The 26317-nt window shown below is 50.5% G+C and overlaps 2 protein-coding genes across 4 annotated transcripts in view; both read left to right on the top strand.

The window, feature by feature from the left end:
* Nucleotides 1-3319: 3319 nt before the first annotated feature.
* Nucleotides 3320-9274, top strand: myd88 (MYD88 innate immune signal transduction adaptor). 3 transcript variants are annotated; one of them, XM_042332315.1, is made up of 6 exons: nucleotides 3320-3480; nucleotides 4783-5177; nucleotides 5792-5902; nucleotides 6274-6454; nucleotides 6918-7009; nucleotides 7434-9274. In XM_042332315.1, the coding sequence occupies exons 2-6, from the start codon at nucleotides 4853-4855 to the stop codon at nucleotides 7586-7588; spliced, it is 864 nt and encodes a 287-aa protein (XP_042188249.1). In that variant the 5' UTR covers nucleotides 3320-3480; nucleotides 4783-4852; the 3' UTR covers nucleotides 7589-9274. The 3 variants fall into 3 exon arrangements, with proteins under 3 accessions (XP_042188249.1, XP_042188247.1, XP_042188248.1); XM_042332313.1 differs by having other exon boundaries at nucleotides 4725-5177; XM_042332314.1 differs by lacking the exon at nucleotides 3320-3480 and adding an exon at nucleotides 4074-4214 and having other exon boundaries at nucleotides 4725-5177.
* Nucleotides 9275-12287: 3013 nt separating this feature from the next.
* The window catches only part of oxsr1b (oxidative stress responsive kinase 1b), an 87733-nt gene continuing 73703 nt past the window's right edge, over nucleotides 12288-26317 (top strand). The window contains exon 1 of the mRNA XM_042332515.1: nucleotides 12288-12390. Coding sequence (XP_042188449.1) covers nucleotides 12321-12390 — 70 coding nt within the window. The 5' untranslated portion in view covers nucleotides 12288-12320. The remainder of the gene's footprint in view (nucleotides 12391-26317) is intronic.

Here is a 26317-nt window from a genome sequence, read left to right as displayed (position 1 = left end):
TGATGCACATTGGCTCAACTCAAACACAGGCAAATACACACCACACACACACACACACCCACACACACACGCAACACACTTCCGTACTGCGTAAACGCAAGACATTGTGAGTGGAAACCGCTCACTCACTGTGTTACTGCGCTCCAGAGCTTTGGGCGAAAAAAAAATCTGAACTGTGATCAATTGGTCATTAATGTTCGTTGGTTTCTTAATTGATATGAATGATTAATGTTATTGATTCATTGGGCGGGGGGGGGGGGGGTGGGGGGGGGTGGGGGCGCGGTCGCTTCAGTCCGCCGCCGTTTGCGGGACGCTCTCTGCCCGCGATTCGTTGGCTCCCGGGTTTCGCCCTCGCGGTCAGTCCGCTTGACCGTCTGCTTTTGAGACGTCTCGACCGTGTGATAAGGCGCTGAGTCGGATTATTACGATTGTTGTTATGTTATGTTGTGTTATGTTATGTTATGTTAGCCCTAACTATCCATCTAACTACTCACTCACTCACTCACTCACTCACTCACTAACTAACTCACACACTCACTCACTAGCGGGGAGGCTGGTCCTCGGCCGGACAAGCATTGGGGAAGCTTGGCCGGACAGCGCTCTCGATGGCCGAGCTGTGTGTGTGGGTTTAGATGGTTAGACTCCAGCAGTTACCCCAACGCACACTCTGGGCTCCACCCCCACCCCCGCCCCCCCCACAAGCCTTGGCTCGCGCCGACCTGCGCCTAATACTCTCCGGAATTAGGTAAACAGGATGCGTCCGACCATTTGGCCCTTCAGCCCTCGGAAGGATCTCCCTGTTCATTCCCACTGCCCTACTTTCCCGGATGCACCGCATATTTTTCCTTGGCAATTATTTCCCTAATCCTCTCTGCAAAGATCCCAAAGCTCTGCTGGTTGCTGGTTGAGTTCTAAAAGCCTCCCCCACCCCACCCGCCCGCCTGCCCGCCCCCTCACCCCCCCCCCGCCTGCCCACCCCCTCACCCCCACCGCCTGCCCACCCCCTCACCCCCCCGCCTGCCCGCCCCCTCACCCCCCCCCGCCTGCCCACCCCCTCACCCCCCCCGCCTGCCCACCCCCTCACCCCCACCGCCTGCCCACCCCCTCACCCCCCCGCCTGCTCGCCCCCTCACCCCCCCGCCTGCCCGCCCCCTCACCCCCCCCCGCCTGCTCGCCCCCTCACCCCCCCCGCCTGCCCGCCTGCCCGCCCCCTCACCCCCCCCGCCGCCTGCCCGCCCCCTCACCCCCCCCCGCCTGCCCACCCCCTCACCCCCCCGCCTGCCCACCCCCTCACCCCCCCCATGCAAAATAACTCCACCCTAATCCTCTCCCTTTGTGATTCTGATGATGAATCAAGAATTTGAAGATCCCTTCACGCCCTGACACCTCCCTACCTCTCCCTGACCTCCTCTCCCGCCTCCGCCCGACTGGCTCCCTCGTTCCCCTCCTCCTCTCCACCATCGGCGGTCGTGCCTTCAGCTTCTATCCCCCCCGCAACTCTCTCCCTCGATCCCTCCGCCTCGGGGGACCCCCCCCCACCCTCCCCTTCCCCTCTTTTAGATCGCGATTGAGGACCTTGCTCTTCGACCGTGCTTACGGTCACCTCCTCCCCTCTCCTTCACCCCCACCCCGAGGAGCTGGATCTGGCCTCCCACTTGCCCCTCGTCCCCTCGGTTCGGGGCCGCAGCCCGGTTTGCGCGCAGCCCTTCGTCCCGCGAGCCGCCGCGTGGGGAGTGACCGATTCTATTTGTGGCCGTTTGCCGTCCCCACAGAACACGCAGTCGGTTCACCTCACGATGTTTCCCGTCGGGAGCTTTGAGACGTCTCGAAGACGCGATAAGGCGCCTTATCAAACGCGGGGATTATTTACTATTATTATTATATGTGTAACTCTCTCTGTCCTGTAGCTCTCTCACTCCCTCTATCTCTCTCTCTCTCCCTCTTGTCTCTCTCTCGCTCTCATTTACTGTTTCCTGTCTCTGTCTCTCTCTGTGTGGTTTGTGGCTCTGTATCGTGTCTCTCTCTCTCTGTCCTAATTTTCATTCCCTCGATCTATATCTCTCTTATATTCTGTCTGTACTTTAACTCTCTTCTGTCTCTTTCTCACTCTCTCTTGTGTTTCTCTCTCTTGTAACTCCATCTCTCTCTCTCTCTCTCTCTCCTGTATCTCTCTCTCTCTTGTGTTTCTCTCTCTTGTAACTCCATCTCTCTCTCTCTCTCTCTCCTGTATCTCTTAGTCTCTCTCTTTTCCTGTATCTCTCTCTCTCTCTCTCTCTCCCCCTCACTCTGTCACTCTGTGCAAACAGAGAGTGGAGATTGAGGGGTGAATCAGTGAAGAACGTCACTTCCACGAAACGAGTCAGAGTGAGAATCAGGAAACCAGAGTTTGTTCAGAGAAAAGGGAAACTGGAACCTGATTAACACAGAGAGAGAGAGACACAGAGTAAAGTCACTGAGAGACACAGAGTAAAGTCACTGAGAGAGACACAGAGTAAAGTCACTGAGAGAGACACAGAGTAAAGTCACTGAGAGACACAGAGTAAAGTCACTGAGAGAGACACAGAGTAAAGTCACTGAGAGAGAGAGAGAGAGACACACACAGACAGAGAGTAAAGCCACTGAGAGAGAGAGACACAAAGTAAAGCCACTGAGAGTGAGAGACAGAGTAAAGCCACTGAGAGAGAGACACACACACAGAGAGTAAAGCCACTGAGAGAGAGAGACACACAGAGAGAGTAAAGCCACTGAGAGCGAGACACACACACACATACACAGAGTAAAGCCACTGAGAGACACACACACAGAGAGTAAAGCCACTGAGAGAGAGACACACACACACACAGAGTAAAGCCACTGAGTGAGAGAGAGAGAGAGACACACACACACACAGAGTAAAGCCACTGAGAGAGAGAGAGAGAGAGAGACACACACACAGAGTAAAGCCACTGAGAGAGAGAGACACACACACAGAGAGTAAAGCCATTGAGAGACACACACACACACAGAGTAAAGCCACTGAGAGAGAGACACACACACACAGAGAGTAAAGCCATTGAGAGAGAGAGAGACACACACACACAGAGTAAAGCCACAGTGACAGACAGACACACAGAGTAAATTCACAGAGAAACAGACACACAGAGTAAAGCCACTGAGAGAGACGCAGAGGAGGAGAGACTCTGAGAGAGAGAGTGACAGCAGCAGAGTAACGTTTGAGACACACACACAAATATCGGAGTGAAGACAGAACGAGAGAGAGAGAGAGAGAGAGAGAAATCAAAGACAAGTCGCAGAGAGCCACAGAGTACAGACAGAGACACAGAGACAGACAGAGATCAGAGTAAAGTCAGAGACACACAGTCATCACAGACTGGTCAGGTTTAAGGTCCTTTCAAACTTTTAAGGAACATAAACTTTTTCTTGGTGTCATTTTTCTGCCAAATAAGAAGAAAATGTGTGTTTAATGGTCATCAGCTGCAGGTAAGGATTGGGGAGGTGAGGGGAGCAGGGATGGGGGGGGGGGGGGGAGAGAGAGATGGGGAAAGGGATGGAGAGAGAACTGGAGAGGATGGGGGGTGGGAGAGAGAGAGGGGGGGAAAGATGGGGGAGAAAGAAATGCAGGGGGGTAGAGAGTGAGAAGGGGGGAAGAACGGGAGGGGGGGTGGGAGAAAGAGAGAGGAGAAGGGAGAGAGAGAAGGGATGGGATGAGAGAGAGGAGAAGGGAGAGAGAGATGGGATGAGAGAGAGGAGAAGGGAGAGAGAGAAGGGATGGGATGAGAGAGAGAGGAGAAGGGAGAGAGAAAGGATGGGATGGGAGAGAGAAAGGATTGGATGGGATGAGAGAGAGAAAGGATGGGATGGGAGAGCGAGAAAGGATGGGATGGGATGAGAGAGAGAAAAGATGGGATGGGAGTGAAAGGATGGGATGGGAGTGAGAGAAAGGATGGGATGGGGGAGAGAGAAAGGATGGGATGGTAGAGAGAGATGGGATGGGAGAGAGTGGGAGAAGAGAATGAGAGAGTGAGAGGGGGGTTGGGGGGGGTGGGAGGGGAGGGGAGAGTGAGAGAAGGGGAAGAAAGAGAGGACAAGGAGATGTGAGAGAGAGGATGTGGTTGGAGACCTTGACAAGCGCGGTCGGTGTGTGAGAGCAGAGTTGGTTCCAGAGCTTTGGCCAGGAAGGGCTCAGTAATTTGTGAGGTCCCAGGGGTTCAAGGGTGAGTCTTTTTTTGAGGGAGTGGGAGGGTGTGTTGAGGGTGGGGGTGGGGGGAGTGACGACACCGGTTTTAAGGGGAAGAGGATTAGAACCTGAGGAGAGAGAGTGACTTGTCGGCCAGCAGCGGGGAGAGGAAGGGAGATCACCAGCTGGGAGATGGCGGTTGAGGGGGAGGGAGGGAGTGGCAGGTGCCTTGGCGCAAGGGGAAGGTGGCGTGGACGGTCTGGAGGGCGCGGAAGGGGACGTGGGGGAGGAGGATTGCAGCCGAAGCGGGAACGTTTCGATCTCCGACACAAAGAGGTCACCAAAAGACCCTCTTTCCCACTCGGCCTTTTGAGGGGAGGAGGACGGAGGCAGTTTGGGGCGTGGGCGGAGGAGGTGATAGACCAGGGGAGGGATTTTGGAGACAGCCCTGGATTTCAGGGGGAGCAAGGGAGTCGAGGGTTCAGCAGTGACCCACAAACAGTCGTGGATTGAGTGACCCGATTATTATTATTATATATTTTTTAAGGGGGTCATTAAAGCGATCGGACGATCGACTAACAAGGCGGGTTTCCACTTACCGCCAGCTAAACCGAGGCGTGTGGAGTAAGGAACCTTGCCCGTCGTTTCGCCCTGTTAGTTCTCGTCGCAGACAGGATGTCCGCTTGCACCAAGGTGGACGAGGCGAAGGAGGACGTTGATTACTTCAGCGTCCCCATGGTGGCCCTGAACTTCCACGTCAGGAGGAGGCTGGCCTTGTACCTGAACCCCAGGAGCGTGGTGGCCACCGACTGGACAGGCCTGGCCGAGGAGATGGGCTTCGAGTACCTGGAGATCAGGAGCTACGAAAGCCAGGAAAATCCCACCGGAAAACTGCTCCAGGACTGGGAGGTGAAGAAGCCCTCCTCTGTGGGTCTCCTGCTGCAGCTGCTCAAGAGAATCCAGCGGGAGGACATTCTGGAGGACGTCAGCCCGGATATTGGTAACGCCCGTCAGCTCCGACGCTCCCTCGCTCCCCAGGGTATCTTGTGGGCGAAACGCGGCAGATAATTTCACACAGCAGCGTCCCACGACCAGTCGTGGATTGAGTCGCCTCGGCTCAGCGTTAAGATTCACCACTGTTAAGCGCTCCGGGAATGCTGACAACAGCCACAACAACAGCCTTTCACGTCGGGAGGACGTCCCGAGGCGCTGATCCGGGTAAAGGGCGCTCTACGATTGCAAATAAGAACAACATAATTTTTTCTCGCTTCCCGTTTCTCTTCCTGTTCCCTTGAGAGAGAGAGAGAGAGAGGGAGAATTGACCCATTTTTGCGCGGCTGGGGGGGGGGGGGAGAGTGGGGTGGAGGAGGGAGGAGTTTAATAGCAGCTCCAATAACAGTAATATCAATAATCTATACGGTTGTCGCTTAAATTCAGAAATAATAATAATAATAATAATAACAATCCTTGCATTTGATTTAGTCGCACTTTCAGCCGCTACGCCCGGAAACTCTGGAACTCTCTCTCTCTCTCTCTCTCCCTCTCGTCCTCCACCTCGCCCCCCTTCCCTCCCTGCTTTCAAATGCCGCCTAAAGACCTTCCTGTTGTTTCCAGACGAGAACTGCAGGCGATACCTGAATAAACCGCTCCAGGTGGCCGCCGTGGACAGCAGCGGCCCCAGGACTTTGCCATCCATGGGGATCACCACCAAAGACGACCCTACAGGTACGTTGTACGCCAAGGCCGTTTTCCTGATGGCCATATTTCGGAGCAGTAGTTGAGGGTCTACTGCCCCGAAGGACCTTTTTCTGGCACGTGGCGTAAGGAAACTTGCCTAAGGGGGGGATCGGAGGGAGGAGAGGGGTACATTGAGGGGGAGAGGGGTACATTGAGAGGGAGAGGGGTACATTGAGAGGGAGAGGGGTACATTGAGGGGGAGAGGGGTACATTGAAGGGGAGAGGTGTACATTGAGGGGGAGAGGGTTACATTGAGCAGGGGGGAGAAGGGTACATTGAGGAGGGAGGTGGAGGGGGAAATGGGCTACGTTACGTTACAGGACACTGGGGGTAACGCTGGTTGTTTGTGGGGTCCCCAGGAGCGATGCCGGAGCTGTTCGATGCCTTTATCTGTTACTGTCAGGCCGACATCGGGTTTGTACATGAGATGATCAGCCAGCTGGAGCAGTCCAGCTCGCACCTCAAGCTCTGCGTCTTCGACCGCGACGTGTTGCCTGGCACCTGTGTGTGGACCATCGCTGGCGAGCTCATCGAGAAGAGGTGAGCCCGGTGTGCTGTTACAGGTGTAGTGACTGTCAAGCGTCAGGGGGTTAGGCTCCGCATTCAAGATCCTGGTCTTCATCTTCAGAGTGCTCCATGGCCTTGCTACCCCCCTATCAGCCTGACCGCTCCCTCCAGTCAGTGGGCTCCGGCCTGCTTCACATCCCCCGCCTCGCCCGCCCTACCATTGGCGGGCGGGACTTCAGCTTCTCTGTCCCCACCCTCTGGAACTCCATCCCATAGTCCCTCCACCTCTCCCCCTCCCATGTCTCCTTCAAGACCCGTTTCAAGACCCTCCTCTTCAACCGCGACTTTGGTCAACCTCATCCCCTGTCCTCCATGCCCCTCACCTCTCCTGATCCCAACCACCAGCTCGGGTGCAAATTCCTGACTGTCCAGCACCTTGGGACGTCCTCCTGATGTGAAAGGCGTTGTGTAGATGGCATTTGTTGTTGTGTTACAGGTGTAGGCGGATGGTGGCGGTCATCTCCGACGACTATTTGGTTAGCGACGAGTGTGATTTTCAGACCAAATTCGCCCTGAGCCTGTGTCCAGGTAAACACAACCAATTGTGAGCGGGGAGACTGCCAGCCTGCCAGCCTGCCTGTCTGCCTGTCTGCCTGTCTGTGACAGATATCCGTCCTCCATCAGTGACGGAGATTGTCTGACTATCTGTGATTGTCTGACTGTAACAGAGACTGTGTGTGAGAGACTGTCTGACTGTGCCGGAGACTGTGCGTGACATTGTCTGACTGTAACTGTGTGTCTGACTGTGACGGAGACTGTGTGTGTGTGTGTGTGAGAGACATTGTCTGACTGTGACGGAGACTGTGTGTGTGTGTGTGTGTGAGAGACATTGTCTGACTGTGACGGAGACTGTGTGTGTGTGTGTGTGTGAGAGACATTGTCTGACTGTGATGGAGACTGTGGGATGGTCTGACTGACGCTGTGACGGACGCTGTGTGTCTGACCCAAACAGGGGCCCGGGACAAGCGTCTGATACCCGTCAAGTACAAGCCCATCAAGAAGGAGTTTCCCAGCATCCTGCGGCACATCACACTGTGTGACTACACCAACCCCAGCACCAAGTCCTGGTTCTGGAACCGGCTGTCTCGGGCCCTCTCCTTGCCCTGAGGGGCGGAGGGCGCTGAGAGAGGTGAGGGGAGGGGAGAGAAGGGGGAGGCGTAAAGGCATGGCCTGTGGGGGGGGGAAGGAGAGGTAAACTCGTTGGGTTCTCAACCACGCTGAACTCCGTACCCCCATCACACCAGACTCCATTGGCTCCCTGTCACACGACAGATCCTCGCACTCGTCTATAATCCCTTCACTACCTGCTTCAACCTCCCCCCCGTTCCCCACCCGCTGCCTCCGCTCGGCTGGCTCTGGCCTCCTGTTGGTCCCTCGTCCCCCTCCGTTCCACTGTAGGTGGCCGTGCCTTCAGTCACTAAGCCCCCCCCCGAAACTCTGGAACTCTCTCCTATAGATACCTGCGCCAAGGTACTCCAGCGGGGAGGTGTGTTTGGTTGGACTCCTAGAGTGGAGGGGAGAGGAGAGGGGTGTCGAAGAGGATGGGAAAAGTTATCCCAGAACTCTGCTCCTTGCTCTCCCTCCCGCAAGGCACACTCATCACTCCCATCCTCACCAGGCTCTACGCTCCCATTCTCTAGTCTCTAGCTCGCTCCCCTCAATCCCATCTCCACACCATTGCTGGCCCAGTCCTCATGTCCACTTTGCCCCACTCTGTACGGACCTTATCTCTCCATCAGTGCCTCTGATCATTCTCCTTCTCTATCACATTTGACTCGCGTTTAGCAGAAGTGTGACGATTCTGAAAGGCGAGATAGAAATGCACATTATCAGTTTGCTCTTGTGCGTTTTCAATCTCCCCCGAGGTCGTGGGTGTGTTTAGAAATGAACTGTAGGGAGGGGTGTTGTTCTGTTTCGGGACTCGCATACATCTCTTACCCTCCCTTGCCCGCACCCTGCAGGGAAAAATAATATCGCCTTCGGTTGGTACACTCCTAACCCCAGGAACTCTCTCCCTCTTTGCCTCCGTCTCGCCCTCTCTCCATCTGTCTTTAAACCCCAATTTAAAATCTACCTCTTTGACTATGGCTAAGGTCCCCTCTCCTTCATTGTGAAGTACTGCAAGGTCTTATCCTAGGTATGTAAAGGAAAGTTGTTGTTTACGTTAGTATGTGCCTGAGCTCAGGATTCCTGGGTCTCCCCATCCCCATTCATTGAAGAAACAGTGAGACCCAGTTTCTGAGGCCAACGAAGACGGTAGCTTTTATATGATAAGCTGCTTTATCTTGTAATGAACAGTAAAACCAGAAGACACGACTAAATTCAGAATGGATCTGAGAAACGCTACTTCAGTGAGAGAGTAGTAACCATATGGAACAGGCTCCCTTGGGAGACGACAACAACTTGCACTTATATAGCGCCCTCCACTCAGGGTAGCATCTCAGAGCATACGGTTGGAAACAGAAAATGTCGTTGGTTTCAAGATCTAATTGGATAGATTTCTGCTAGAAAATAATATCTGGGGACACCGTGAATAATTTGGGGCGCGACATGTCAAGCGACTGCCAGGATGGACCTTGGTCTTCTTTCGGCAGCAAATTCTTATGTTCTCTCTCCCAGACGCTACTGTGCTAGTTTGAAGGGCGCTATCTAAATGCAAGTTGTTGTTGAGTTGTTGTTGAGTCTCAACGGTGTAACGTTTCTTCCAACAAACGGGACTGAGAGACTCTGGAAGTCCGGTGTTGGTGGAATCATTTTACAAAAAAAAGCACATAAAAAGACCTTATATTTTTCCCCTTGTCTGAAAATATGCTTTATGCACTTGCTGGTGCTGTGGGAGACGGTGTGAGTTGGAGTGTGTGGGCGAGATATTTATTTGTGTGTGTGCGAGAGAGAGAGTGAGTGAATGTATGCGAGAGACAGTGAATGTGTCGGGAAGTGGGGTAGTTGTTGGTGAGCGAGTGTGAGTGAGTGTGTAATAATAATCCTTGCATTTGATATAGTGCTGCTCCCCACATTGGTTAAATTGTGAGGGCAGGTGGTGTAAACTTGGCACTCAGGCCTCAAGATGGTGCTGTAACCACAGTCGATAGTGGTGCAGTTCTGAGCAACGTCAATCTCGGAAACCGAGCCTTAAATCTGCCCAACGCTTCCCAGAAATTTAAATCCTAATTCCTGGAAAAGCTCCTCCACCATCCCGGGTCAGACGCAACCCATGGCTCTGAGTGACATTCCTTCAAATCCCTTTTGAAGCTTGAATCGCTTCGCGCACTTTTGAGCTCACAGTTCCAGGCTTTCGCTCCAGTCCAGTATCGGAGGGGAGGGGGTGCATTGGTCGGAGTTGATGTCCTTCGGAAGAGATGTTCAGATCCCATGGCGATATTGGAAAAGAGAAGGGAGTTTCTCCCGGTGCCAAAAATCGCTCAGATAAAATGGCGGAGATGTTGACGTGGGAGGGGAGGGTGGGAATGGGGAGAATATTGGGGTTGGGGGAATGGTGTGGATGGATGGATTTGTGGGGCTGGGGGCGGGTGGGGTGGGGGAATTTGTGGGGTAGGGGAAGAATCGGGGGGGGAAACTCCTTTTCTGACCTGTTTACTCCCCAGTCAACTAGCCGGCACCTCCGCTCGGCTGACTCTGGCCTCTTGCTTACCCCTCGCCCCCTCCGCTCCATTATCAGCAACGGCACTTTCAGTTGCTACGCCCCCGAATCTTTGTAACTCTCTTTCGCAATCCCTCAGCCTCATCCCTTCCTTCCCCTCTCTAAGAACACGCCTGAAGTCCTTCCTCTTCTAATGCTTATGATCACCTCCTCCCTCGCCACCCCCGACCCCTCCACCCCTCCCCGATCGACGCTGTGCTCCACCAACGTCAAGCTCACCGGGACTCTACCCTGCGTGAGGGGCACAAGTCGTTGTTGTTGGGTGTGATGATGAGTGGTAAGAGTATTTGTGGGCTGAGGGGAAGTGGTGGGAGGGGAGGCCGTACGTACGGTGGGGGTGGGTGGTTCCTGCCGATGGATTTTTTTTTTTCCTCGCTCAGCCGGGTGTCTTGACGCACGTGGAAACCCGTCGCCGTCGCTTCAGAGTCTCCAAACCTCAGCCGAGAATTCCCCGCCTCCCACCTCCACGTGGAGATCCCAGAGATAGATGGTTGGCATTCTCTCTCTCTCTCGCTCTCTCTCTGGAGGGACGCCCCCCACCCCTTTCACCTAATTCCGGAGAGTATCAGGCGCAGGTTGGCGAGAGCCAAGGCTTGTGGGGGGGGATGGGGGGTGGTGGGGGAGCCCAGAGCGTGCGTTGGGGTAACTGCTGGAGTCTAACCAGCCAAACCCACGCGCAGCTCGGCCATCGAGAGCGCTGCCCGGCCAAGCTTTCCCAGGGCTTGTCCGGCTCGGACCCCCCCTCCCCGTTAGTTAGTGAGTTAGTTGGGGCTTTGGCTGTGGGGGGGGGGTCACCAGGAGCTGGGGGTGGGGGGTTCGGGGGATTCCCTGCCCCCCCCCCGGTGACTGGTCGGCCCCTCCAGGTCCAGCCGATGAGCCGCTTTGGGAGCCAGTTCAGCTCCTGGGAGACCTCTCCCCCACCCCACACCCCTCACCCCCACCCCCAGGAGCACAGTCACTGCTGATGGACATGGATGTCCACCTGGGATCAATGGGAGTGGGGGAGGGGAGGAGCCAAGGGAGAACTGGCCAATCAAACGCTCGGCCGTGCTGTGATGGACGTGAACAGCATCCAATAGGAGCGCCGCAAGGGAGGGGGCGGGCCATGGGGAGAGGAGGGACCGCCCAGACGCCTCCCCCCCACTTCCCCCAATGGGAGCGCCGCAAAGGAGGGGCGGGGGTGTTGGGTGACGACCACCCAATCGGAGTGTGAGCTGCTGCCCTGACTGACGTGGGTTCCAGTCAATAGGAGCGACGATAGGGAGGGAGGGCGGGACTCGGGAATAACGTCCAATGAGAGAAGGGGGGCGGCGCATGGCAGTCAACGGGAAAGGTGGAGCCGGGTTGACGGACGTGGGCAACAACCAATGAGAGCGGCGGAGGGGGAGGGCGGGACACGGGGCGGGTGGCCGTTGGTGATGAGTAGGAGGAGCCGGGCTGACGGCCAATGGAAGCGGCAAGGGAGAAGGCGGGACTTGTGGAGAGCGTCCAATGGAAGCGGTGGTGGGTGGTGGTTGGTGACGGAGAGGCGGGGCCTCAGTGAGTGGCGTGAGCTCTGACCAATTGAAGCGGCGGTAGGCAGGGCGGCACTCTGGGCGGGGCATCCAATGAGGGGTGGCTTCGGATGGCAGTTGGTGATGGGGACGGAGCGATGCCGAGGGACGTGGGCAACAGCCAATGGGAGTGGCGGTGGGGTGGGCGGGACTCGCGGCGAGCGCCCAACGAGGGGCGGCGCTCAACGGCCGTTGGCGATGGGGCGGGAGCGAATGCTGAGGGACGTGGGCAGCAGCCAATCAGCGGTGGCGGGGAGGGCGGGACGTGGGGCGGGGGTCCAATGAGGGCCGGAGGTCGGTGGGCGGGTGGGTCGGTGGGCGGGCGGGTGGGTGTGGTGGCGGTTGGTGATGGGGTGGGGCGGGGCCGAGGGCGACATGACATGGCTGGTGACTGACTGGGCGGCTGAGGCGAGAAGTTTGGGGATGAACTCGTGTCAGTGAGAGACAGCGGGAGAGGGAGGGGGTGAGGGCGAGAGCGACAGCCAGGCCGCCGGCCACTCTCTCAACCACACACCGAGGCTTCACTCCACTCACCTAGGCCTCGCGCGCGCGCGCGCGCCCGCTCTCCCGCCTCTCCCGCCCGCCCGCCCGGTGCCGCCCGCCCTCCCGGCCTCCCGCCGCCGCCATGACTGAGGACACCAGCTCCCTGCCCTGGTCCATCGTCAGGGAAGATTACGAGCTGAAGGAGGTGATCGGTGAGTGTCCCGGACCTCCTCCTGACAGTGTCAGGGGGGGAGTGTGTGTGTGTGGGGGAGTGTGTGTGTGGGGGAGTGTGTGTGTGGGGGGTGGGGGTGTGTGGGGGGGGGGTGTGTGGGGGGGGTGTGTGGGGGGGGTGTGTGGGGGGGGTGTGTGGGGGTGTGTGGGTGGGGTGTGTGGGTGGGGTGTGTGTGTGGGGGTGTGGGGGGTGGGTGTGTGTGTGTGTGGGGGGGTGTGTGTGTGGGGGGTGTGTGTGTGGTGGGGGTGTGTGTGTGTGGGGTGTGGGGGTGTGTGGGGGGTATTAGTGCACAGGATAGAGAGAGTGAGTGACTGACCGGTGTGCGCTGTGTGTGGGACACTCCGGCAAAGCTCTGCGTGTAACATTCTGTGCCTAATGTCTAAGACACTGCGCAGTACATGGGAGGGACACGTGTGTGTATAACATGAGCGCACAACAGATCTGCCCGGTACACGGGAGGGACACATGTGAACCCCCAACAGGTCTACCTGGTACATGGGAGAGACCTGTGCGCGCCCTGTGTCACGCGAGCGCTCTACATGCGCATAACAGGTTTCATAAAGAGGAAAGACCTGTGTGTACTGTGTTTGTGTGCGTGCGCGCGCATGCGAGCGTGGATGTGTATAGCATGGCACACACCAAGTTCAGTACATATGAGAGACCCGTGTGTACGACATATGAAAACACTCCAGGTCACGGGAAGAATATGTGTGGAGTATAATGTATAATCTGGACACGCGTCGGTTTTAGTACACGGGAAAGATCTTTAGTACACAGGAGATCCGTGTGTATATTGTGTGTAGAATATGGACGCACCAGGTTTAGTACACAGGAGATCATGTGTACACTGTGTGTAGAATATGGCACGCAATAGGTTTGGTACATGGGAGACCTGTGTGGGCACACACCAGGTTTAGTACAGGAAATAATAATAATTAAATCCTTGTATCTGATATGGCCCCTTATCGCGCCTTCTTGACATCTCAAAGCGCTTCACAGAATATACTGTAAAATGAATTGACTATGTTTTGTGGATGAAACACCGCAGCCAATCGTGCACAGCAGTGACACAAAGTTGTGGATTTAGTAACCACACTATTATTTTATCACCAAGTGATCCGCCTATCAACTAACAACCGCCTACTTACTGCGAGGTAAACAAAGGCGTGTGGAGTAAGGAAACTTGCCCAACGTTTCGCCCGGCCCGGGAATCAAACATAGGTCCTCTCTGCTTGTGAGGCCGATCTGAGGCATCGTGTTCGCGCTACGCTACAGATCTCTGTATACTGTATGTTTTTTATAACATAGGCAGGTTTTTCGGGCTGGGGAATGCTACCCAGCATATGGGCCGCTATATTAATGCAACCCGTGTAGCACATGGGAAAGATCTGTGTGTCAGCTTGGCTAACTGAGGAACACTCTTGCCTCTTGAGTCAGAAGGTTATGGGTTTTCACCCCACGTTGAGACTTGGAGTCACGGGGTCTAAGGTGACACTCCAGTGTCCAGTGCCGGGGGTGTTGCATTGTCGGAGATGCCGTACTCCGGATAAAATGGTAAATCGAGGCTCCATCTGCCTGTTCAGGTGGACAATACCCTGTGGCCTGTTCGAATAATAAAAGTGAGTTTCTCTCTCCTGGTGTCCTGGCCGGTTATTATTTATTATTAGCAAGAGCAGCTTCATTATATTATGTGCGAGGTGTACATACCCCGGTATGCTTATATATTCAGACCGATATCTCTATAACCTGTGTGGGCATCTACAGCTCTGCAACCTAGTTGGCCACATAGTATACGTGTTTAATTTATACGTACATTGTTAGCAAATCCAGATAGTTCTGTATCTATTCATTCTGTCACAATACAGTACAATGCATGAGATTTAGGTTGGGACCATCAGCACAGGCCTCAGTTGCAGTTCTGTGCAAGAGACCTTCTGAAGCAGTTATCTGTGGTTACTGTATATTGTGTGTGAGTAATATGGGGACGCACCAGGTTATGCGGCCTCTTATGCATGAACACACCTACTTGTGCACTGGGTAATTGCAGCCAGCAACGCAGGCCTCAGTGCAGTATTGTTCAAAAGAAGCTGTTGAGGCTGCAAGTTATGCGAGGTTTAGGTTCATTTTTAATATATGTATATATATGTGTGTGTTTGTATCCGTATGTGTTATGTGTTAATGTTTTATTTTTAGGTTACTTTGGAAAATGATTCTGGGTAAAGAATCAGGAAATGTTGAGGTTGTAAGAAGTGGGTGGTTATTGTCTGAAGCAAATGCCTGCAGTATTAAGTTCATATATTACAACAGCGGCATATCTCTCGATAGTAGTAGTAATCTTCTTAAATAAAACATAAACCTACTCTGGTAGGTGATGCAGCATCAATGGGATGGATATCAGGCATCTGTAAATATTCTATTCCCAGCTCATGTGCAAACTCTTGACTGTCCAGTGCCTTGGGATATCCTTCTGACATGAAAGTTGTTGTATAAATGCAATTTGGCAGAGATGGAATATAAGGAGCAGAGTTATTTTGATGCAAAATGTGTTCAATTAGGGCTGTGTGTCATGTTATTTCATTAGTGGAGGGAGCCAGTTGTTTGCCTTCACCCTACTTATTCTCCTCAACTATACCCTTCTCCCTCATGTATTTGTCAAGTTTACTCTTAAGATAGGCCCCGAAACTCTGGAACTCTCTCCCTCAATCCCTTCTCCTTGCCCCCCCCCCCCTCCACCTTCAAATCCCACCTAAAGACCTTCATTTTTCATCATGCTTTCAGTCACCTCTCCCCCTCGCTCAGCGTCAGACTTCTACACTATCAAGCGTTCCAGGATGCTATCCCGCGTGAAAGGCGCTATATAAATGCAAGTTAAATGCTATGCAAATTTCTTTTTGCCTCAAGCACTACTTCCTTAAGCGAATTCCACATTCTCACTCCCCTCTGTATGAAGCAGTTCCTCCTAAACTCACTGAAAGGTCTACTGATTGTCTTATATTTACATCCGTCTAGTTTTGTACTCCTCAACAAGTGGAAACAGCCTATCAACAAGGACTGGAGACCAGAAGCAATGTTCTCCCACAGTCCAGTGCAGGTTAGAGTGGTCAGATTGCTAATCAAGGACGGTTGATTCTACGTTCAATGGCTTCTCCAAAACAAAAGAGATGAGAGATGTAGAGAAGGGGATCAATAAGTGGTGATTACTGCCGGGGAGGAAGAGTGTGGGAGAGAAACTGTCTGTGGAGGTTCGGAGTCTAGGTTTGAATAATGAAGATGTGAGGATGGGTGAATTCACTTAATTATTCAGGGAGTATATTATGATATTTTTACAGATTCGTAATTCAGCTGTTGTTGGGACGGGGACACTTGCCTGCTAATTCGTTAGCTTCCGAAATGAAAAAAAAATCCTTTTCGTCAGGCTTTCTGATTAGTTGGTAGCACTCTCACCTCGGAGTCTGAATATTCTTGGTTCAGTTCCATCTGAATATCGTCATGATACATGGCACGCACCCCAATATCACAGAGTGCCATCTTTGTGATGAGATGTTAAACTGAGATTTCATCTGTTTCGGTGGGAATTGACGATCCATGGAACCATTCAAGAAGTGAAGGGAGTTTTGTCCTGGCCGACAATCTTCATTCAATCATATCTGCAATAGCTGTCATGTTTATCTACAAATGTACAGTCTCTACACTTGGCAACAGTTGCCTGTGAAGAATTTTTAATTGTACCTGTATCGAATACAGAGTTTTATTAATACTGATCCTTGAGATAAAAGGTTACAAACAGTAATAGATTGCATGCCTGTTTCTGCTGATTGCCTGTGGATTCCACTGGCCAATATGTGCCTTGTGATTTCAGCAAGTGCAAATCATCCTTGCTTTTGATATAGCAGTTTACCGTATTTGGAATTCTGCTATCGTGTCGTGGAATTGGTTAGCTTAGTGGTTAGAGCGCTCGCCTTGCAAGCAAAAGACCTGTGTTCGATTCCCGGCAGGGCGAAACCTTGGTCAAGTTTTCTTATTCTACGCTCCTGATAATTATCTCTCAAGAAAAAAAATAAAATAACGATTTGGTCACTCAATCCACGACTGTTTGTGGGATGCTGCTGTATGCAATTGTCTGCCGCATTTCGTCCACAAATAGTCAATTCAGGTTACAGTATATTCTGTGAAGCGCTTTGAGTCGTCTAGAAGATGTGAAAAGCGCTATATCAAATGCAAGGATTATTTTTTATTATTGCGTCATTGATACGTCTCTAAGAACTTCACAGGATTTTTCTGCAAAGTGTAGTGGCTGTGTAACAGTAGGCAAATATGTGAAATTATTACATTTAGAGATTAATTAGATTATTACAGATTAGGGATTGTTATTAGATTTTGAAAGAGATGCGTGGAAGGAAACTTGTGGGGAATTGGATGAGTAGCTGGACAGATTGATTTGCCTGTTGGTATCTGAAATTGTTACTGAGTGATCAGCGGTTGTGACCTGACAACTGTGAGAGGATTGAGTGGTGATCCACAGGTGATGGCTAGAAAGAATGTTTTTCATCCGAACTGTCACGTAAAAGAAGCGGTTAATTTATCCAGCTCTTCGTAGGAGTGATTCAGTCAGCTGGCTCTTGGAAATATTCATGACTCTATAACTGGCTATGTGTTTGGGTTTTGATCAAGTCAATTCTGTCGAGCAGACATCACGCCTGCAGTGGATTCTACTGCTGCATATGAGCCTTGTGATTTCATCAGTCATTACGAAGGCTTTTTCATGTGACTTTTAGAACATGTGTTAGCCGGGCGCAGTTGGTCCGATTCTCTGTTCAGATGGATGTTAAATATGGCATGGCACTATTTGAAGAGAGAAGGGCGTTTCTCTTTGTGTCTTGGCCAACCATCCTTGCATTCGATCTATCGCCTTATCACGTTGTTGAGACTTCTCAAAGCGCGCTTCACAGAATGTACTGCAAAGTGAATTGACTGTGTATTTTGTGGGCGAAACGCACCGGCCAATTGTGCACAGTAATGTCCCACAACAGTCGTGGATTGAGCTCCCAGAATTATCATTATTATTTTTTCAGGGAATATTACCCCCAGAAAGCGATCCGCCAATTGACTAACATTAGATTCCTACTTATTGCTTGGTAAACAGAGGTGCATGAAGTAAGGAAATTTGCGTTAAGGTTTCTCCCTGCCTGGGAATCTAACCCGCCTCATCTTGCTTGCGAGGCAAGTGGTCTAACCAATATGCTTCAGGACTTCTTATGTAGTCCTGTAGTCTAGTGGGAATAAATCTATTAACAGCAAGCCTATGAGTGAAGAACAAGCAAGCTTTGAGTGAAGAAATTCCATCTCAATTCTCCCAGCTTGGCTTCATATGACAAGAGTGGTGTAATGCAGCTTAATAAAAGTTGCATCCTTTTATTAACGATTCTACATACTCAAGGGACATGTAATAGGAGCGCGTGAAATACTGATTTCTACTGTGTAGTTTAAGATGACCCATTTCCGATATGCTTGGCTGTAAATGAGACCATCTCCCACTGCTCCCTCCCTTCATCTCAAGACAAGATTTCTCATTTGCCCTCCTCATTCTCTTTCAATGCACTGCTCTCCAAGGAGTGAATTGGAGTATGAGCCTAGAGCATGTGGGGCTTGAATCTTGTGTCTTGAGGACCCTTCCAACCTGATGAATCCTTGCTCCTAGTGCACATAGTTGTTGAATTTGAGTTATTACTGCCTGAAAGAGGTGCTGGAAGCAGATTCAATAATAACTCAAATGGGAGCTCGCAAGGTTATGGGGAAAGAAAAGCGGGTGAGTGGGACTAATTTTGAAAGAGCCGACACAGACACAATGGGCCAAATGGCCTTCTTCTGTGCTGTAGGATTCTAGGATTACATTTAGGGTTATTGATACTCTTCAGTTGAGTATTTTTCCTCTTCCAGCACTCCATCCTCCCCTCAACCCACCACCACCCCCTCCACCTAACTACGCCCGTGTGGGAACCTGCAGGTACTGGCAACTCACCTGGGAGCAGCCTGTAGCCATTGACCCTTGAGAACTTCTTTAGTGAAACAAAATGCTTGTAATGTTCAGGAATGTTTAAACCAGGTTTCCATTACAGTTGTTCCCTCCCTTTTGTAAGACTGTGCCAAGTCTATTTCATCTGTTGCATTGAATTCCGCATTCGAGGGGTGTATGAGACTCAAGTCCTGGATGAGAGCCAGTTGAACGTCGCCATCCCATCAGCTTGGTTCCCATCAGCGCCTTCTCACCTCAGGCGCTGATAGCATCATTATTCATGGGTGCACTCTCCACCTAAAGACACTTATGAAACCTTCCCCCACCTCTGCAATAGCCTCCGCCACTATCTTTCCCCTCAGGCAGCCAAGACTGTCATCCATGCCTTCATTACGTCCAGGCTTGACTACGCTGACTCCGTACTCGCCAGAATTCCCAATCTTCCCTCCACAAGCTGTAGATTATTCAGAACTCTTCAGCTAGTGTCTTTTCTGTATGGAGGAAAAATCAACTAAAAAGATCTGTCCTGATTAGTGAACTGGTGGAGCAAGCTTGACTGCTAAATGGCCTCCTCCTATTTCTGTGAACCATTTCTTTGTGCATCCTGTTTTACGGTTGAATGTTCTACACTGACCTACAAACACAACAGTGACTAACTACACTTCAGAGTTTAAAATGAACTTGTGAAGTGCTTTGAGGTGCGATATCAAAAGGAAGTGTTGTAGAAATAAGCGTGCTGCCAACTGAGCCAAGCTTGACACCATGTGTACTAATGGCATTCAACTGATGGTTCATTTTGGAAGGGGAGGGAAAGCCTTGCTTTAATCTAGGTGAGCTGTTACTGCTGGACAGTGGCTGTTTTTCTTAAGAGCTGATAGCCGAACTCCATTTTAGGAATGAACCACCGAGAACTTAATCGAGGGTACTGTAATAGGCATTGTGGAGTCCTGTAGCTCAGTGTTTAGAGCACTCTCCTCACAAGCGAGAGGACCTGGGTTCAATTCCCGGGCAGGGCAAAACATTGGGCAAGTTTCCTTACTCCACACACCTCTGTTTACCTAGCAATAAGTAGGAACCCGGTTGTTAGGCGATTGGTGGATCGATTTTCTGGTGGTAATGATTTCTTTAAACAAATTTGGTCACTCAATCCATGACTGTTTGTGGGGACGCAGCTGTGCACAATTGGCTGCCGTGTTTCGCCCACAAAATATAAATAATTCGCTTTACAGTATATTCTGTGAAGCGCTTTGAGACGTCTCAAAGACGTAATAGGCGCCGTATCAAATTCAAGGATTATTATTATTGTCTCATTTAACCCCACAAAGCTTGCCATTGATATCGCCGTCTGGTAAGCATTCCCACTGTTTGTCCAGCTAGGACCACCCTTCCCATTAGGGCTTTGGCTTGCTGGGTTAACGGGAGCTGGGTGAGATGATTTCCTGCCTCCAGTGATTGCTCTTCCAAGACCGGCTGATGAGGTTGGCTGTGCTGTCATCACCAATATCCTGAAGTACTATGAATTCGCTTGGCTCAGGAAACAGTCTAGAGACCGACACGGAGGGCTGCTGGTCAGTGACTGTTATTCCTTAAGACTATATTTTTGAACAAAACCCGGCAGCCAATTGCACACAGCAGTGTCCCACAAACAGTCGTGGATTGAGTAATCAAATAATATGATTATTATTAATCTGTGAAGGTACAAAATTAATTTCTGGTGTACTTTTTCTAGGCGGATGCCAACAGGAATGTGGCTGACATTTTGTAGCCTCAGAACAGTGGACATATTGATTTTTTTTTTATTCATGGCACATAGGTAACATTTCTGTCTTGCCGGCACAGCCAAGAAAGCCCCGTGTGAGGAATGCGCAGCAGCAGTATTCAGAACGGCAGACTGAAAGCCTGCAGTGTGGAGTGAGAGCATTCAGCAGTTCAGTCACGTGCCGTGGGTAGGGAGCAGAGCTCAGACTTGTCTGTTGCTATGACATTCTCCGCACACCTCTCTGAGCTGCCAGACTCCCTTGTTTTTTTTTTGATGGCAAAGGCCCGTCTTTCATTCCCCACCAAAGCACGTTCCGCAGTAAAATACTTGACGCAGCTCCTTTATGGGTTCATGTGAAGTCCTTCGAAAGTAATTAAAGTCTACGCGAATTGTCTCTCGCTTTGCACAAAGCCCCGAGGAATGTTCCAGGATTCTGAGGTTGACCCCCAGAGAAATCACTGCATTGTTCAGCTTCCACAGAACTCTGACAAAGCCACTCGCTGAAACGTTGTAAGATCAGGAAGTGCCTTTCTCCACTGAGTTGAATAGGCCATTAAAATCAGATCAGATGAGAGAGGATGTGTTTGATGAAACGTTGGTCTTTATTTTTATGGGGACCTTGAGCAAGGTGGGTGTTAATGGCTGGTTACTTTCTAATTTGAGGCCTTTTGAAAGTGGGAAGTGGTTGTTAGTTTTGCTCAGCCGGTAGCACTCTCTGTGACTATAATAGTAATAATAATATAATAATCCTTGCACTTGATATTGCGCCTGATCACGTTTTTGTGGTGTCTCAAAGCGCTTCACAGAATATACAGTAAATGAATAATTGACTGTTTACCTTGTGGGCGAAACGCGGCAGCCAATTGCACACACCAGTCATGGATTAAGTGACCATATTATTTTTTTTCCCCTAAAGCGTCCTCAGCTTCCAGCCCCAAATCGAGAACTTGAGCTCATGCTTGCGATGACACTTCAGTGCAATGCTGGGGGTGCGGCATTGTCAGAAGGACCGACCGTTGGGTTAAACTGTAACCCAAGGTCCTGGTTACACATTCAGGTGGCCGTTAAAGGTTCCTCCTAGCTATTGGAAACCACATGGGTGTGTCTCCTGACAACCTGGCCAACAGTCCTCCAGAAAAATTAATTATTAAGGGTGTTTGACCGTGTGTATCCACCCCTGCCCCTCCACCCTTCCCGATTCCAAACCCCAGCTCGGGTGCACTTCCTTGACTGCCCAGCGCTTTGGGACATCCGCCCGATGTGAAAGGCGCTATACAAATGTAATTTGCTGTTATTTCGAAGAGGAAAGCTTTCTGTATGCAAAATGGCTACCATTTTACCAACTGAAAAAGTATTTTCAGATGCTTCGTCGTATGGTGCTGCAAAATACGAAGCTTTATCAATTAAAATTTAGAACCAGCTGTTTGCCAGTAAAGCCTGGAGGTAAAGAGGCTGTGTTAGTGGGTGGCATGTGAGGTGAAGGGCTATTGAAAAGCGAGATTTTAATTTCAGGGCTAAATGCTGGAGCTGCTGTGAATACCCCTTCGTTCATGATGATTGTTGGAGTCTGGCCAAGTCACGGCAGCAGCTGCCATTCTTTAATGAAATGGTGCTGGCTCTTCTGCAGTATGTCCGCTCGATTGGATGTGATACGCCCCTCTAATCTTGTTCATCGCCGTGCACGGCTATGAGTGGGATCCTAGAGTACTCCTGCAAAGAAACCGGCCGTTCAGCCAGCAGTGGTGTTTTCTTTCTCGTGGTGATGATTGATCTTACATTTGATACCGCTCCTCTCGCATCGTGAGGACGGCTCCAAGTGCTTCGCAAGGGATACAGGGCAAGGGTGGGTAATTAGAGTTAAGGTAAAGATCAGCCGTGGATCTTCTAGAATGATGGAACAGGCTTGAGGGGCTGAATGGCCTACTCCTGTTTCTATATACTGTAAAGGTGTAGTGACTGTGTCTTTTGTGGGTGAATGCTATCTAGATCTCGTCTAGTTTAATCACACTGCCTTGTTCGCTCCCCAAATCCTTCAGATTTTCAAACATACTGTCTAATCCACCTTTAAAAAGATTATTTACCTCAGCAATGGTTTGTGGCAGAGAATCCCACATTCCCACCGCCCTCCGTGGAAAAGAAATCTTTTCTAACCTCCCCTGTAATTTCTTTTTGTGACAGTCTTAAGTTTACGCCCTCGTGGCTAGCTCGACAACGAGTAAAAATTCTATCACAAGAATAACCTTGGAAACCTGCGTTGCTTCTCATGTGCAGTGAAATAACCTTATTGTGGTGTCCTGTTGAGCATTGGTTAGAGCGCTCACCTCGCATGCATTCCTGGGAACCTTAGGCAAGTCACCTCACTCCACATACCTCTGTTTATTAAGCAGGAAATAGGAACCCGGTTGTTAGACGATTGGCGGATCGATTTTCTGGGGGCAATGATCCCTTAAAAATCGTTGGCCAGGATCGTTATCCCTGCTTCTCCCCCTGCCTTCCACCCTCCAACAGATCGGGTCTGTAACTCTGTCTGTCCAGCGCCTTGGGACGTCCTCCTGATGTGAAAGGCGCTGTGTAAATGTCTTGTTGTTGTTGTTAGTTGATTGACAGATTGCTTTTCCCGGGATAACAATCACTTGCCCCCAAATAATAATAATAATCTGGTCACTCAATCCATGACTGTTTGTACACTGCTGTGCGCAATTGGCTGCCGCGTTTCGCCCACGAAATACACAGTCAATTCACGGTGTGATATATTCTGTGAAGCATTTGAGACGACTCAACGGCAGTATACAGCATATTCTGTGAAGAGTTTGAGATGTCTCAATGTCGTCATAAGGCGCAATATCAAATGCAAGGATTATTATTGTTGTCATCCTTCTTTCCAGTGTGGGGGGGAAAAAAAGGACCTGAATTTGGCGTCTATCAGCCTCTACCATTGAGAAGGCTCTTCCTGGCTTCAGCGATGGCAGTGTTTGCACGGCTTTGACTTGTGCCTTTACTTCTGCTGCATCTCATTGGGAACTGACAACTGATTCCCGTTTTTTTATAATCTCCCGGTTTGCATTCCTGCATGCTGAGAGGTCGCTTTTGTTTTAAATTGCCGTTTCGTACAGCTCCTTGTTGCATCAAAACCGCCTCAGACGACGAGTTCCCCTGAAAGGCGGGCTCACAGCACCGTTGTGTAGATGAACGCAGCGGCTAATCTACAGATAGCTGCATTGTCAGTGCTGCTCCTGCGCTCCGGATAAACCGAAGGCCCGTCTGCCTGTTCAGATAAACGTCAACGATCCCGTCATGCCATTTGGAAAGAGTGGCTTCTCCCGGTGTCAGGACCAATAGTACTCAGGCTAAAATTGTCATTTACTTCAAGGCTGTTTGTGGATCCTCCTCCTCACCCCACAAGCAGCTTTGATTACTCTTCAGGTCGTACTTTAAAAATGACCGCTTCGACCGCGCCTAGGGTCGCTTCTCCCACTGCTCGCAATCCATTCTCACCGCTGTAAAGCACAGTGCTTTGCCTTACGCGCTTTGCCCACAAAATACACAGTCACCCCACTTGGACAGTATCTCCTGTGAAGCGCTTTGAGACAGCTCAACAACGTGATAAAGGGCTATATCAAATGCAAGGATTATTATTATTAAGACTGTATTTTATGTGAAGGACGCTACATAAATGCAGTCACTCTCACCTCTGAGTCAGAATGTTGTGGGTTGAAGCCCCACATTGAGACCTGGGACGCAGTCTGGAAAGACGTACCAGTATGGTGTTGGGCACTGCTTCTTTACTGGAGGTGCGGTGCTTTGAATGAGACATTGACCTTTGAAGATCCCATGCCGCTATTTGAAAACAGATGGGAGTTTCTCCTGGCCAACAATTCTCCAAATAAAATCGGTCATTCACTTCATGGCTTTTTGTGGGACATTGCTGCATTTGCCCACGAGGTGCACAGTCACTACACTTTATAGTAAATCCTGTGAAGTGCTTTGAGACGTCCTCCTGTTGTGAAAGGCACAATGACAAATGCGAGAATTATTATAAATTGTCGTTTTTGCTTTGCTATATTATTCCTATAAATAGTCCCCACGTTTTCTGAGAAGGTTTTTAATGGGTTTTAAAGTCTTAAGTACAAGAGCAAAAGCAGCCACGTGTTCTGCTATAATCTTTCGCTCGGAGTGCTAAATTTACAGAACAAGCTTAATGGGCTGAATGGCCTCTTGATCCTGTGTGGCCGATATCTGTGGTGAGGTGAACGAATACTTTAGATCACTTAGCTGTTGAGATTGATCCTTTCATCTGCCAGTAAATAATTGACCACGGAAAAACCTGGATGTACCATCATTAGAATGGGTGACTTCAGCACAGTCCCGAGAGCTCCAGTGTTTGCCTCTGAAAGCTGACACTGGAATAACTACTTGCACTTGTAAAGGAAGAGCTTATATTTTTTTATATAGCGCCTTAGCGTGGCTAACATCTCAAAATGCTTTAGCTTGGCTCAGTTGATAGCACTCTCACCTCTGGATCAAAGTTATGGTTTCACAACAGGACTCTGAGCTCACAGTTCAATGCAGTAGTACTTGAGATATTGTCCACTGGGTGGACTTTTCTACCTGTTTGGGTTAGCGAACTTCGGGCACTATTTGAAAAGAATTTGTCCCAAAGTCCTGGCCAGCAATCCTCCATTCAATTTCAAGAGCGGTTTGAATGAAGGGGACTCCCCTCAACTCATTTAATCTCACCCTCGTGTCCCCTCATCGAGCTTTTTTTTAAATAAATGAGTACGTCCTGCCATCAAGCACCCTTTTTCGAACTCGTTCCAGTCTTTTTTTTGGTCAGCTGGGTGTCTTAACGCATGCAGAAACATCAGCCATGCTAAGAGTATCCAAACCAAGCTGAGAATTCCATACATCCCACCTACACATGGAGATCCCAGAGATAGATGGTTGGAATGCGCTCTCTCTCTCTCTCTCTCTCTCTCTCTCCCTGCTTACCTAATTCCAGAGAGTATTTGGCGCGGGTTGGCAAGAGCCAAGGCATGGAAACCCCAGAGGGTAACTGCTGGAGGCTAACCAGCTAAACCTGCATAGCTTGCCGTTGAAAATTGTTAATTACCCTCTTTGTTAAGAATTGTATTTTAAATTCCATTTTAAATTCCATTTAAAATATATATACAGTACCTTCGTAAAGTCTCCTTTGAGCTGTAAATTTTCAAAACTAAAAGAGCTCAGGATTGTTATATAATACTAGTTCTTGCATTTGACATAGCGCCTTATTGGCTGACAACCGGGTTCCTCCTTCAGGCTGGGTAAACAGAGACTTATATTATATCAATTATATATTATATAATGATTATTATGTAAAGCGCCGGCCTGCCCCACCATTGGCCGTCGAGCTTTCAGCCTTTGGAACTCCACCCCACATTCCCTTAGCCTCGTCCCCTTTGCCCCCTTCACGGCGCATCTCAAGGCCCTCCTCTTCGACTGCAAAGCGGTTAAGTGGGGCATAATCAGCCACAGGCACGCAGACTGTGGGTGCTAGAGGAGACACCGCAGAGGGTGGGGGAGAGGGCAGGATGCTCGTTGTGTTATTTACCAGGTTGCACAACCTGGAGGATAACGCAGCGGCTCGCGGGGAAAAGAGAGAGGAAGGGAGGAGATAATAATAAAGGCTATACTGAACCTGATTCCATTCATTCGAAACTGGCGTCACGGCTGTTGGTTCAGACGGGAGATTTTGAAATGGCATCTATGAGTCTGAACCCACTGATGGCCGTGACTCCTGCAAATCTCCACTCACCAGCCGGTGCCCGGCAACTAGTCACACTATCTGCCAGGCAGACTGCAGCCATATTGTTCAAAGCAAGATCCCACAATTGGCCATTAAGTGATGGGCCATTTTATCTGGAGAATTATTATGATCCTTATATTTGATATAGAGCCTTTCACGTTGGAGATCAGGGAGATAAGGAGGTGCCAGGGAGAGCATGGATTTGTCGGTGAGGAGATCTCAAATCGTTGCAGGATTTACTGTAAAGTCTAATGACTGTGTGTTTAGTATTGTTGGTCAGGACATGGGAGAAAGTCTTTTTCAATGCTCTCATGGGATTTGGGAATGTAGTCCCGTAGCGTAGTGGATAG

The sequence above is a fragment of the Callorhinchus milii genome, unplaced genomic scaffold (genome assembly GCF_018977255.1).
Source record: "Callorhinchus milii isolate IMCB2004 unplaced genomic scaffold, IMCB_Cmil_1.0 Scaffold2, whole genome shotgun sequence".
Taxonomy (NCBI): domain Eukaryota; kingdom Metazoa; phylum Chordata; class Chondrichthyes; order Chimaeriformes; family Callorhinchidae; genus Callorhinchus; species Callorhinchus milii.
Note: the sequence above shows the minus strand (reverse complement) of the source record. Positions and strands in the feature narration are given on the sequence as shown.